The sequence below is a fragment of the Callithrix jacchus genome, chromosome 5 (genome assembly GCF_049354715.1).
Source record: "Callithrix jacchus isolate 240 chromosome 5, calJac240_pri, whole genome shotgun sequence".
NCBI classification, from domain to species: Eukaryota; Metazoa; Chordata; class Mammalia; order Primates; family Cebidae; genus Callithrix; species Callithrix jacchus.
In genome coordinates this window covers 20630027-20644423 of record NC_133506.1, presented here as the reverse complement: position 1 = coordinate 20644423, position 14397 = coordinate 20630027, and the positions used below count along the sequence as shown (strand labels likewise).

General features: G+C 38.7%; 1 protein-coding gene across 21 annotated transcripts in view; it reads left to right on the top strand.

Annotated features, from left to right (window-relative positions):
- TASP1 (taspase 1) overlaps window positions 1–14397 on the top strand; it is a 248642-nt gene that overhangs the window by 103357 nt on the left and 130888 nt on the right. For 17 of the 21 annotated variants that reach the window (XM_035298384.3, XM_035298380.3, XM_078371369.1 and 14 more), the window contains 2 exons: window positions 2482–2601; window positions 5513–5591. In XM_035298384.3, the coding sequence (XP_035154275.1) occupies window positions 2482–2601; window positions 5513–5591 (199 nt within the window). The remainder of the gene's footprint in view (window positions 1–2481; window positions 2602–5512; window positions 5592–14397) is intronic. The other 4 variants (XR_013535126.1, XR_013535125.1, XM_078371367.1 and 1 more) reach the window with 1 other exon arrangement.

Below are 14397 nucleotides of genomic sequence, written 5' to 3'. Positions count from 1 at the left end.
TAGAATAGGATGAAAGTCACAATTTGATTATTTACCAGAAGCAATTATCCTTATCTGGTAGGCCTGACGAAGACAATCACTTTACATTATGCCTTACTTGGGCTAGGGAACAAAGTATGTAAAAATTTCCCGAATTTTATAACAAAGAGTAAGGGCAAAATGTACTGGCATATGTCTCTCAATAAAAACTCAGTATTTCAAAAAATAATCTTAAAAGAATACTCTTTCTTGACTTTTTTGTTATTGTTGAGGAAAGTTACTTTACAGTTCATTTATTTGTATAAGATTTGTTTGTTTTTTGAAGTGAAAGATCAGTATTTAAAAATATACATACCAAATCCATGTAGTATAATAGTGGTGATACGCTGTCAGTTGACAGTTGAGCAAGATAGAACTTAAATCTTTTATACTGGTATAATGTTTGCTGTAGGTAGTTTTAAGTTTCTCCTTCAGCAGATGTGTGCCTATAAGTAGTTTACTTCAGAATGAATGGAGCAGATATTTGGTGGATAATGATCCCCTGGGGTGGGATGCTGTTAGATCATCAGCATAATGTGGAAGTTTGTTAGATGTACAGCCTTGGATAGTTTCCAGATTGTTCCATCAGAATTTGCATTTAAACAAGTTCTCCTGATGATCTGTGTGCACATTAAAATTTGAGAAGCCTTCCTAAAGAAGACATCAAACTTGGCATCTGGGGAACTAACACTTTTGTACCCAAGATTGCAAGGATATACAGATTTAGAAACTATTCATTAGAATTTTAAAACAAATATTCTCCTTAAAAGTATATTTCTCTTTAAGATTACCCATCTTTTCTGGAGTAAAACGTCTTTAATACATTTCTGTACTGCTGTTCTTAATCTTACCTATCAGAGAAGATAAACTTTGCTTTGTCCAACCTGAATGAACAAGTCTGGTTATTGCTAAGTGTTCCCTAAGATAGCGACAGCATCTGGATTTGCAGGAAGTCAAAGCTTGCGAAATGGTGGTACAATACTGGCCCTGACATTGGAGTGGCATGGCATGTTATTCACTGTTGGGCATGTTTTGTAACACCAAGGATACAGACATCCTGTATCCTAATTAAAAAATAAGTATGTCCTGAGTGTCTGTTACATTCAGTATGATATGGAGTGGATCAAACCTTTTCTCAAGGAGTTTATGGTCAGGCTAGGAAGTATTCTTGAAGGGTACCTGCCTTGAGCAGAACTATGGCATTCTGATATATGACCATGTGGCTCCATGGCTAGACAGACTTTCTCCAGCTGTGGTTAAAAGAGGGATTAGTAATATAGCATTCATTTCAGGCAGTTAAACATTTCCTATCAAAGTAAGTACCGTCATAGGGTATCAATATACTTAAGGGAAGTTCGAATTTAGAAAAAGAAATATAAATTCTAGATGTAAATACCTTTTCCTAATAGACTTAATGTAAAATTTTGTTGTGGCACGCTCTACTTCTGAATTTTCCAGTTTGCTTTAGGGAAAAATCTCTTGTTTGAATTCTGCTTCCAATATTTAGAAACTCTTCAGTGTTGCTCAGCTTCAGAGATGACCCTAGGAACTCGTTGTCTTTTCTGGTGATGGCCTTAGTGTGCCATTTTGCTTCTTAGGGATCCCTCAGTACCAACCAAGTCCTGCTCAGTAGTGTGAGCAGGACGCTTCTTTTTAATATATACGACTTTTTTCCCTTGATTTTTTTTTTTCTTGCCTCACTTCATCATTATTTCTATCCAGTAGTGTAGTGTTTGTCTCTCTTGCATAGGTGACCCAGAAACTTTGGAGGTAGGAGACAGCTGATCACAATCACTAAATGTCACTAAGTGCTTTAAACATGTGGAACCTGGGACAAAACATCAAACCACAAAGATTCTTTCTAAGAACACTTTTCTGCCATACAATTGCAAGTATATTACTGATATAGGAGAGAGGGGAGCTTGCCAAAATGTTCCTCACAAACAAGGAATTGTGAGAGAAAAATGACAGTGTGGTATACTTCAAGACTGTAAATGCCATTTTATTCATTTATCGTGTGGATTGTATTTCTATGAGATGCTTGTATAGAATACTTAAAGATATACTAACAAGGGTATTTATTGGCTCATTTATGCCACAGATCTTTTCCTCTACACATTCTCAAACATGAACGTAATTCTTGAGAATGAAGAGACGCTGTTGTATACTGAAATTTATATTAAATCGTGATATTCCTCCATTAAAAAGATACTGTAACCTTATTATTAGAGAAAAGCAGCAGGACACCTTTTGTTCGGAATTTTTGGTGTAAAGTACAATTGGATTTAAATAGAATTTAAATGGCAACTTGATAATAGATAATTTTAGCAGATTTCTCAATGTTCCACTTAAAGATTAGTTTAGATTTTGTCTTGTCATGGTTATACAGAAAAGTGCTATGTAGTCATATCAGATTGTCCCACGCCATGCCTAGTGAATACTTGTGCCACTTTTGCTCTGCAGGAAAATGACTCAGGCACTTTGGACACAGTGGGCGCTGTGGTTGTGGACCATGAAGGGAATGTTGCTGCTGCTGTCTCCAGTGGGGGCTTGGCCTTGAAACATCCAGGGAGAGTTGGGCAGGTAAGTAATTATGGGTTTTTTAAACTAACCTTTCAGCGTAAAGCATGGAATTTTTAGCTCACAGTTTTTTAACCAGTAGGAACGTTTTTTTTTTCCTTTTTTTTTTTTTTTAGAAAAAATGGATATCATTATTTTTTAACATCTAGTATAAATCATCAAACAAATACCCTTTTAAGATTCTTTTTAAGAAAACCTATCTCATAGTAATTGGTTTGTTTCTCATCTTTACAATTAGTGATCCTAGTTTTGCTACTTTCAGCAGGCTGGGCACTGGCCTGGGCATTTAGTAGGTATTTAATAAATGTGTGCTGGTCTCCATTTTCTCTCTGTAAATATCACTGTTTGGAACAAATTCTACTTGATTATATTGCTTGCTTTTTAGTTGGAGAAATGATTTCGGAGTTACATTTTTAATTTCCTCTATTCCATGTATAATGACCTTTGGCCCTTTACATCCCTCCTCTAATCAAGCATTTCAGCCATTTTATAAAATAACGTGGTCACCAACACATGATACCACTTAAAAAAATCTAGAAATGAAGATGGTCTAATTTATGTAAAAATTTGCCTGTCCCCAGCTCACTTGCACATCTTCTTCACTTTGCCCCTCCGTCCCCCATCTCCAATCTTTAGTTTTATACTGAGAATGAAATTTAACATTCCATTTGATCTAGGAAGCTTTCTGAGGATAAACCAACTTTGGCACATTACTTCATAATGTGAGCTTCATAAATATTTGTGAAGTGAACAAATGGATATTCTCATGGAGTAGTTGCAAGGGTTCATTTAAACTCAGTATTTGGGTGGCATCTTGTAGATGGAGTATGTCTTGGTATGCTTTGTGTACTTTGTCACATATGAAGAAGAGTCACTGTCACAATTACTTCGTTCATGATGGTGAGCAACTATTTGAAGCAGAGAGATCTAATTCATGGAGGGTATCACTATACACCACTAAGTGATGTTGCTTGATCTCCTCTAAGCTGCTTACATTCCTAGACTAGGAAAAAGGGGAAGGGAAGAATAATTAGTTTTGTGCTACTCTGTCTAGTGTACAAGGGGCTGTGTAGGGAACGATTACTCAACATGTGTATAATGCTTTGAACTCATTGTAAATGCCTTTGTCTGGTCGTGGTATTTTTCTACATTATAAAGTCCTGTGCATTTGTCAAGTTTGCAATAAGAAAATCAAGCTCGGCATATCAGATGCGGACACCCTAGTAGAGAAGGTGAGAGAAAAGCCAGCAGAGTCACCCTCGGTGCATTATAGTCCCCATGACTTTGTCACTGTTTTCTGTTTGTTTTAGTTAGCCAAATAACAAAAACGGAACAAGGATAGTTCTGGACTGTGTTAGCAGGATATTACATCTAACAGTCATGAAGCCATTGTGCCCCTGCACATAGAACTGTCCTAACAAAAGAAATACTTCTGTAAAAGTAATGTGTTGATTTACCTCACTTGGCTAGTTTATGAATACACAGCTTCTGGAGTTAGAAAATCAGGAAAGAATGTGGAAGAAAGGAGTCAAAGGGCTATTGGAAAATGCAGTTGCTTAACTGGATTATATTGCTTGGATAGAGGAGATGTATAAACCTGAAATTATGTAAGTTTCAGATGAAAATTAAAGAACAATTCTTTTTTCACAGGTCCAAATGAAACAAAATACAAAAACAAATTATATCAAAGGCTAATTATTTTTTAAGTGTGCTGAAACTAGATACTTTTAATGTATTTTAAATGTACAATTAACTATTTAAAAATTTTAGCATATTACCCTGCTATAGATATGTGAATGGCAATTTGAGGCCAGGTGCGGTGGCTCACGCCTGTAATTTTGGGAGGCCGAGGCGGGCAGATCACTTGAGGTCAGGTCAGTTTGACACCAGCCTGGCCAACATGATGAAACCCTGTAGAGAAATAGAGAGGGTGAGCGGAAAGCCGGCACAGTCACCTTTCATGCATTATAGTCCTCATGACTTTCTCAATATTTTCTGTAATCCCAGCACTTTGGCTCATGCCGTCTCTACTAAAAATACAAAAATTAGGCCAGGTGCAGTGGCTCATGCCTGTAATCCCAGCAGTCTGGGAGGCCAGGGTGGGTAGATCACTTGAGGTCATCAGGAGTTCAAGACCAGGCTGGTCAACATGGCAAAATCCCATCTCTACTGAAAATACAAAAGTTAGCTGGGCCTGGTGGTGCAAGCCTATAATCCCAGCTACTCAGATTGCTGAGGTAGGAAAATCGTTTGAACCCAGGAGGTGGAGGTTGCAGTTACCTGAGATCTCGCTACTGTACTCCAGTGTGGGTAACAGAGTGAGACCCTGTCTCAAAAAACAACAAAACAAAAATTAGCTGAGCATGATGGCTGACACCTGTAATCCCAGCTACCTGGGGAGGCTGAGGCAGTAGAATCACTTGAATCTGGGAGGTGGAGGTTGCAGTGAGCTGAACATGCCACTGCACTCCAGCCTGGTGACAGAGCAAGACTGTCTCCAAAAAAAAGAAAAGAAATGGTAATTGGAATTAGGACTTATTTGCTTCTTTAGCTTACTGTAATAATTAGAATTTACAATTTGGACATGAGAAAGGAATTATTCTATTTTGCTTATTCCCCTAAACTTCACCCCACCCCCACACAAATAGGCGGTTGAGTTTACTGATTAAGTGTGGACCTTTGATTGACGTAAACCTCTCTTCTAATCCCACCTCCCCACATTGCATTCCCCTTACTTTGAACAAGTTACGTAACATCTTTAGGCTCCACTTTCCACCTCTGTAAAATGGGGTTAACTAGCCACCTTACAATCATTATTAAACCAGGCTTTATTATATGAATATGATTTCTGTTGAGAATTAATAATTACATATGATATTTCTGAAATATTGTATCTTTTTTCCTTTTTCCCCAGGCTGCTCTTTATGGATGTGGCTGCTGGGCTGAAAATACTGGAGCTCACAATCCCTACTCCACAGCTGTGAGTACCTCAGGTATTTGCTGCTTTCATAACCATTTTTCATAACCTCAGCTTTTTCAACCATTTAATGATAAAAAGCAGTATTTGTAGGTAAACATAGAGCATGTGATATGATGGTGTATACACAAAAGCATGGATGTGGGAAAGATCTTCAGTATTTGGGAGGTTTTAAGGGTTGTTTAGTATCACAGTGTAAATGCTTTGCTAACATTTCCTTTTTCTTTTTCTTTCTTTCTTTTTTTTTTTTGTCAGAGTCTCACTTTGTCCCCAGGCTGGAGCAGTGGTGCGATCTCGGCTCACTGCAACTTCTGCCTCCCAGGTTCAAGTGATTCTCATGCTTCAGCCTTCCGAGTAGCTGGGATTACATGCGTGTGCCACCACACCTAGCTAATTTTTTATATTTTTACTAAAGACAGGGTTTTGCCATGTTGGCCAGGTTGTTCTTGAACTCCCGGCCTCAAGTGATCCACCCTCCTTGGCCTCTCAAAGTGCTGGGATTATAGGCATAAGCCACTGTGCCAGGCCCACTAACATTTTCAGTACACCTCTGGAATTAACTATGGTTAATTATATTTTTATAGGTACAAATTTTTTCTAATGATCCATGATGGTGCCAAACTTAGGTCACAAAAGACATAAAAGTAGCAGGCCATTTTGAAAATTAACAGATAATCTCTTGAGTTAAATGTTGACAGAAAACTTATAAGGTGCATTATCAAATATATAGTTTATGACATTCAGTTCTCGAACTCTGCTTTCAGTGTAATACAGGTCCTCTTTTTATGTCTTTATTATAAAGGCATTATCATTTAGTACTCTGTGTGTGCGTGTGTGTGTGTGTGTGTGTGTGTGTGTGTGTGTGCAGGGGATGGAGAATGGTGGACATGGAGAGTTTTCATAGGCAGAATGGTTATTGTCTATTTCCTGACTTTAATCCTGCCTTTGCCAGATGTACATGAAGCCTTTTCTCATTATGTGGTGATACCTCTGGTTGACAAAATAATATTGATTCATTCCTTTTTCATGTTATTCCTCAAGTTATAGTTCTATCCCTTTCTCTCTAAAAGCCTCAGGCTTTATCAGGAGAGTGGACAAAAATGGCTTCCTTTCCTACCTTTCTCTCTCTAATTTCTTACCACATTGGTTTCTGACCCACCACATTAACAAAGCACTCAGTCCAGTAGCCCTCTTGTCCTGCTTTCTGCGCTCTCTGATGCAGGTGACTTTTCTTTTTGCATGTAGCACAGATCCTGCAATTCTCTTGGTTTGTCTGCCTCTCTGACCCATTCCATCTTGGCCTTCTTCACAAATTCTCATTCCTTTGTCCTCCCATTGCCAACAGCCTCAGGATTGGGCCTGTGGTGAATTCTCTTCATCTCCCTGATGTGCTTTCTCCTGCTGATTTCTTATGACTCCTGGTGATCTCATGTTCTCTCTCGGGATTGGCTTCCATGTCTATATCTACCTTGGACTTTTGAGGCGCATGTGTGTCCTTTCTGACTTCCTGGTGAACATGTCCCTGAGTGCTGTGTATGCATATTAGACTCATCAGGTTCAACAGAACATTTTATTCTTCATCCCCACCCTGTGCCACCTTTCTCCTGTGTACCCTGTCTCTTTTATTGCTCTTACTCTCCTTTCCTTTGCTCAGACTTGAAATCTTGGCACCAGTCTCATATTTGTGGTCTCTTTCTTCTCTCCTGACTGTTCTTTCAGACTCATATTCCCATGCTTTCCTATCTTAGCAGCCTCCTGACCTAGCTCCATTTCTTGCGTCCATGGAAAAATATGGTTGTGAGCTATTGTCCTATGGAGAAACCTAAACATGAGTCAATGTTAATTGAATCCATACTAATAAAACTATCAAAAATTGCTTTTTATCATTAATTTTTGAAGAGATGAGCGTAATCTAATAATATGAGTTAATCTTTAATTTTAGTTTAATATTGGTGTCACATGAAAACTTAGATGCATAATGTTTACAAATTAGGCTGTGAACCTCATTTAGTATGGCCCTGTGTCTATAGAAAATGGTAGTATTCGAAAGACTAATTTATGGTTTCAATTTGATTTTCCCAAAGAAATCTCAGTTGGAATCATGTATTATAACAGTTTTGATTTGGTCAGTATGATGTTCAGTGAGATAGTTTGTTGTTTAGACATTACTTTCATATCTAGTTGTTAGAAGAATTGGATTCTATTTTAAACTGAGATCTTGAGAGCCTGCTTGCTTGTGTCAATTTGAAAAAGAGATTTCCAGGCCCAAAGAAATTGTTCACCACTCCCCTACAATTAGTTTAAAATTGGTGGTGTGCAAGTTGGAATAAGAACATACTTCATGGATTTGATTCTAGTGAGTAGAATGCAAGGAATGGGTAGGTAAAGTTGTAAAATTGAGATATTTCTCTATTCCTTTTGCATATGTCCTTCTTTGCCTTTCCTGCATCGGTTGGAGACAGTTTCATATGACTAAAGATACCTTTAGCTTTCCAGTTCATGACATCAGTGTAGCTTTTTAACTTAGATAGCCAGTTTGTCATGTTATGCTCTTTTCAAGCTACAAGACTACCTACCATCAGCCCACAGAACCTGGGGATGATAGAGTAAATCTGTCCATTGGACTTTGTGCGATTGCTTCACTCTTGTTTCTTATGGGCCTGTTGCTATGAAGTTGACAATGGAAGCACATGGCAGAGTTGGGGGATCAAGTCAGAAGAAAGGCAGAGCACTAAATTTTGCAACTGTCTGGCCAAAATAAAGAAGACTTGTGCCTCAGGCTGCCGCAGAAAAACCAGAGACCTGGCCTGCATTTTAGGTTTATACATCTTAGAAGGTGATAATTGAAAGGTGGAGAAAAAGTAGTTAGTTATGGTTAGGATAGGGTTCTCCCAAGGCCAGATGGTTGATTTGGTCCTTAGCCTGAGGGATAAACTCTAGCATCTTGTTCTCATCACTGGGTGGGGAGAAATGAGTAAGGGCTGGGGGACAGGGGTGGGGTAGCGGGAGTTGACCTTTCAAACTCTGACTAATGTTCTGGCATCATAGGAATTTGCCTAGCTAGTGATAGAGTAGAGCAGACACATGGGTTCCTGTCCAGACTCTTGCAGATCCACTAGCTATGGAGCCTGGGCAAGGGGTTATTTGTAAAACCGGAATAATCTCTACCATTACTGTGAGTGGTGAGTAAGTTGACATATAGAAGGCTCAGTGCATTTCTTGTCCCAGAGTAGCTGCTCAATACTCACTGTATTTCGTTGAACCTAAGTCATCATCTTTTATCAGATACAACATTATTTTTTTATCACCAAGGAAACAAAAGACTGTCAAAGTATAACACACTGACTTCTCATCACTTAATGCATGGTGGTTGCTTTACAGGAAAATATAGAATTAGGGGTGTTCCACCAGTGAGAAGCATTTGCTTCACTGATAACATAGTTATGCCTCTTTGCCATTTCCATGCCTTTCTATGTGTGCAGTCATTTTTAATTTGAATTCTATGTCATACTGTAATTCTTCTGAACACATCTTAAACAACAGTTTAACCAACACATGTAGTTCCAGCATGGCACATAACTGAAGGGTCAACAAATGCGAACAGCTTGCATCTAGAGGCAGTGGCAGCCTGGAGGATAACATGGGAGGATGCCATCAATTATAACACACCTCTTGAATCCAGAAGTTTAAAAATGTGAAAAAAGTATATTTTAGAACTGATAAATTATAGTAAAAGCTTTTCTTGAAAATAAATAATTTGTTTTCTAAAAACAAAATTATTTATTTTATTTGTTTTCAAAATAAAAAATTATTTTTATTTTTTGAAAATAAATAAACTCTTGAGGAAAGGAGGGCTGTGGGTATATTTGTGTTTCCTGAGTGCCTGGCACATAGCCTTGTACAGGGTAAGTGCCCAGTATACAAATAAAAATTAAGAAATGCGTGTTTGGGTCCTCCCTCTTTGAGAAGAATGCTTACTTTTTCAAACAGATTATTTACCATGGACTTTCTTTAAATAGTCTTTTAAAATATGATTCAATTTGCCAAATTTGAATTCACACATAATTTTTCAGTAACACATCAAATGCATAATGTAAGATATATCTGTGATCTGTCTCTGACTCTAGAAAGGAAGAGCAGATTGAAGATTAGAAGATCAGAAGGAGGGGGGGAAAAGGCAAGATTTTCTTTTTTTTTCCCCCTTTTTTCTTTTTTTAAAGACAGAGTCTCACTCTGTTGCCTAGGCTGGAGTGAGTGCAGTGGTGCAATCTTGGCTCACTATAACCTTGGACTCCTGAGTTCAAGTGATCTTCCTGCTCAGTCCCCCAAGTAGGTAGGACTACAGGTGTACACCATCACACCTGGCTAATTTTTAATTTTTTTGTAGAGACAGAGTCTTGCTGTGTTGCTCAGGCTGGTCTTGAACATCTGGGCTCAAGTGATCCTCCTAGCTTGGCCTCAAAAAGTGCTGGAAACAGTGAGTACAGGAGTATTGATGGCAGTTGACTAAGGTCAGAAGATGTAGGCTTCATTCCTTCTCCTTAAAGTGTTCTGGCATGAAGAAAGACCTGCTATCTTGTTTCTGCTATGAGGCCAAAGGATTTCTGATTTTCTTACTATTTTGCTTTTCAAGGTCTTGGCTCTGGGCATTTCTAGAAACCTGAGGGCCGAGAGGGTTGTGGTCCGGACTTGGTAGGAGTAGCTTTGAAGGTAGATTAAAAAAATGCACATATTGAGAACAGCCTTATGCCTCAGTATTTCTGAGCTAGTGATTAGTTTCTTCCTCAAGGGCTGGGAAAATATGCCGTTCCTTTTTGATTTTTCAACTTAGTGAACAGCCAGAAGTCTTCCTCTGCCCCTCTGTGGGAGATTGTCTACTGGACTGTGGTAGAAAACTTGTGCCCAGAGACCTTTGTCAGGAGGGCATGAGACAGCCTTCTCTGTGAGAGGGGAGTTATGTGACAGCAGGAGCCAGTGGGAGACAACTGCTGAGACATTTACAAATGCCATGTGGTCATTGCTCTTTAAGGGTGTGAGGAGGAATCCAAGGCAGGCAGGAATCCATGCTTCAACTTCTGCTTAGCAGCAGTCATTCTCTCTCTTTTGTACTCTGTGTGTCACAGGCACTCTTGGTGAATACAAGCCTTATTCTACTGAGGACTCAGTGCAAATCATCTAGGGTTCCAGTCTTCCTTCTGTCCCTTTCCCTGTTTCTTAGCAACCCTTCAAGGTAAAACCTCAAGAAATTTTCTATACTCTAGGTTTATTATTTTTCTTAGTTCTCTTCTCTCACTCACTTTTATTCTACTTCAGTCAGGCCTTCCCCTCTACCACTCCACCAATTTGTTCTTGTCAAGATTAACAATTACCTCTAAAGTCATGTGATTATCTTTTAGTCCTATAAGCAGCATTTGACACGGTTGCTCAAATAACTCATCCTCCTGTAAATACTGTCCTTAATAGACTTCCAGGGGACTACACTCTCCTGTTTGTCCTGCCACCTCACTGGCTGCTCCTTCTCAGTCTCCTTTGTTAATATTCTTCATCTCTTTGACCCCTCAGTGTTGGAGCGCCTCAGTCCTTGAACCACTTCTGTCTTTCTTTGTATACCTGCTTCCTTGGTGTCTCATCCAGTCTGATGGCTAAGTACCATCTATGTGCTGATGATTCCCACAATTTTATCTCCAACCTGGGCCTCTCTCCAGAATGGAATTATAATCCAAATGCTTGTTAAAATCTCCACTTGTATGTATAACAGACATCTATTTAGCAGGTCAAATAAGAGCTCTTGCCTAACCCTAAACCCATGCTCTTGAAATATTTTCCCCACAGCAAGTATCAATTCCAGTGGCTCAGGTCAAAATCTTGGGTTCATCCTCGACCCTTTTTTCTATCTCACTCACATCCAATTTAACAACAAACTCTGTCTACTCTCTTCTCTGAATCTATTTAAAATCTGATTACTTCTCAGCACACTCATGGCCACCAAAGTTCCATGGTGCCATCATCTCTAATCTGGATCGTTGCTAGCCTCCTAGCTGATCTCTTGCTTTTTGCCCCTTTCTTTATTCAGTTCTCAACCCTGGAGTTGGTGTTCAAACTGTACTCAGATGCTGTCATACCTCTACTTTGAACTGTTTAGCCACTTTCCATTTTAATAAGTGGGAAAGCCAAATTCCTATAAGGCCTTATGGAGATTCTTCCCAGCTTCCCCTCAGACTTTAGCTCTTGCTTTTCTTCCCTTGCTCAAACAATTCCAGCTATGTTGGCTGTCATGCAGTACTTCACACATGCCATGCATACTCCTGCCTTAGGGCCTTTGTCAAGCTGCTACTTCTCCTTTAGCTCTCCATCCTCAGTGTCTCAAGCCCTCACACTCACCACATCAGGCCTTATTTCACATGAGTCACCTCCATGAAATCTTCCCTCAGCTAACATTTCCTGTCTCCCTTTCATTTTTTATTTTTTTCCCCATAGCAAGTATCATCATCTAATATTTTATATCTTAAAACTATTTTCCTTTTAAGAATTTAGTTTTATTTTCTAATTTGAGTTGTCCTTTATTTCTTTTTCTTTTAATTTCAACTTTACTGTAGATTCAGGAGTATATATGCAGACTTGTTATATGAGTATGTTCCATGATATTGAGGTTGGGGTATGGGTGATCCCATCACCCAGGTCGTGAGTGTAGTACCCCAGTAAAGAGTTTTTCAACCCTTGTGCCTCTTCTTGCCTCCCAGCTCTAGTAGTCCTCATTGTCTATGGTTTATGTGCATATGTACCCAATGTTTAGCTGCCACATGTAAGTGAGAACATGGTATTTGGTTTTCTATTTCTGCATTAATTTGCTTAGGAATACGGCCTCCAGCTACATCCATGTTGCTGCAAGGGATATGTTTTTTTGGTCTTTTCTATGGGTGTGTAGTATTCTATGGTATATATGTGCCACATTTTATTGATTTAATTCACCATTGATGAATGGTATCTAGGTTGATTCCATGTCATTGCGATAGTGAATAGTACTGTGATGAACATGTGAGTGCCTTGTCTTTTTGGTAGAACAATTTATTTCCCTTTGAGTATATACTTAGTATGGGATTGCTGGGTCAAAGGGTAGTTCTATTTTTAGTTCTTTGCTGTTTTATTTTTATTTTCTACCCTGCTCTAAACTTCCGAGGGAGTTGGGATTTTCATCAGCCTTGTTCACTGATGTGTGAATGTTGCTTATCACCTAGAACTGCTGAATGAGTGTGAATGAATATGAATGACAAACTAATACATTGTGGTGGGGTGAGCCAGTGAAGCCCAGGTAAGTGAAGGCAAATGAGGGGCTAAGACTAGTATATTCTGGATAAGAGCAGAGGATGCCTGAAGATGATGATTGAGTGTGAGGGGTTTGGGGCTTAATTTGGGGTCTGAGGTGGTAGTGTTTAGACATTTTCTTTTGCATGAAAGGGGGACTCTTGAGTAGGGAGATGTTCATATCTTTAGAAGATACATGAAGATAGCTGTTTCTTCTCTGAGATTGTTCTGGAATGATGAGCAATGATCCAGACACTGAGAGGCAAAACTAGTCGAGGGGTTAAATACATTGCAGTTGGTCCTGTTGGTGGCATCCAGACTATTTAGTCCACTTTGATTCCTTGATCTGTCTTGTTGGGCAGGCTGACGCTGGCTTCTCAGAAGTTTCTTGTTCTCATGAAAGAATAAATCTTCATAATTTTGTCACACTCAATAAGATTCTTAGAATGCTGAGAACAAGGAGCTGCCACTGGAGCTGAAACAATTTGAGACATAATATGTAGGTTTGGGAATAATGCCAGGGGAAATTTTTTTGTGAATTATGACTTCTAGATGTGAGTCTAGATAAAACCCTAACATTTGTAAACATTATCATCTTAAAAGCACTTGACTCTTTGGACTTTTTGGTTATTGGCGGTGGGAAAAATATTATTCATTTACAGATAACAGAGTATATAAACTACGAGCACATTTCTAAGAACTAAAGTAATTATCTGGGATGGGAATTTTATTCTGAGATTTTTGCATACTCTAATTAGGTTACTTCATATCCAATTAACTTTTAATATACTGCTTCTTGCTTTGTACGTAGGTAAAGTCACTGATGGTGTAAAATTACATAGAATTCTGAATTATGCCAGATCATTTTCTAAGAAACCAGTTCACTGTGACAGCAATTGATATTTAATGACGGGATTTTTTCCTTTCATTCAGTGTGACATGTTACATGTATATTGGAGATTTTAAGTGAGTAGATTTTTTTTTCCCCGATTGTGAAATAATGCATGCTCATTGATAGAATTTGGAAAATGAATCCGATAATTTTTGCCATCCTGTGGTAGTCACTGTTAATGTTCTTGGTGGATTTTTGCCATTAAACAAAAGTGGAAATACTGCTTAGCTTGTATTACACTTTGTTCATTTAATATTTTATAATGAACGTTTTTATGTATTATTCTTCCAAACGTAATTTTAAAGGATATGAAGGTTGTCTTTCCATGCATCATGAGTTCAGGTATTTTGCTCCTCAGCAAGATGACTTGTAATTGGCCTCATGCAATGAAGCAGCAGCTGTTTTAGAGGCTCTTATTCTGTGTTCTAGTCTGGTTATGATAAAAGAGAATTAAAAACACAGTCTTTGTTCTCGAAGGACATGAAAGCTGGGGCCTTCGTAATGAAGGAAACCTTGCCAATGTAGAAATATGTTGAAATATTGGCTGTAGCAAAAGGCTTGTTAGCACTGAATGAGGCTCTGCTGCATCCATTCACCTAGGGAATGTGCACTATGATGCCTCCCAAAG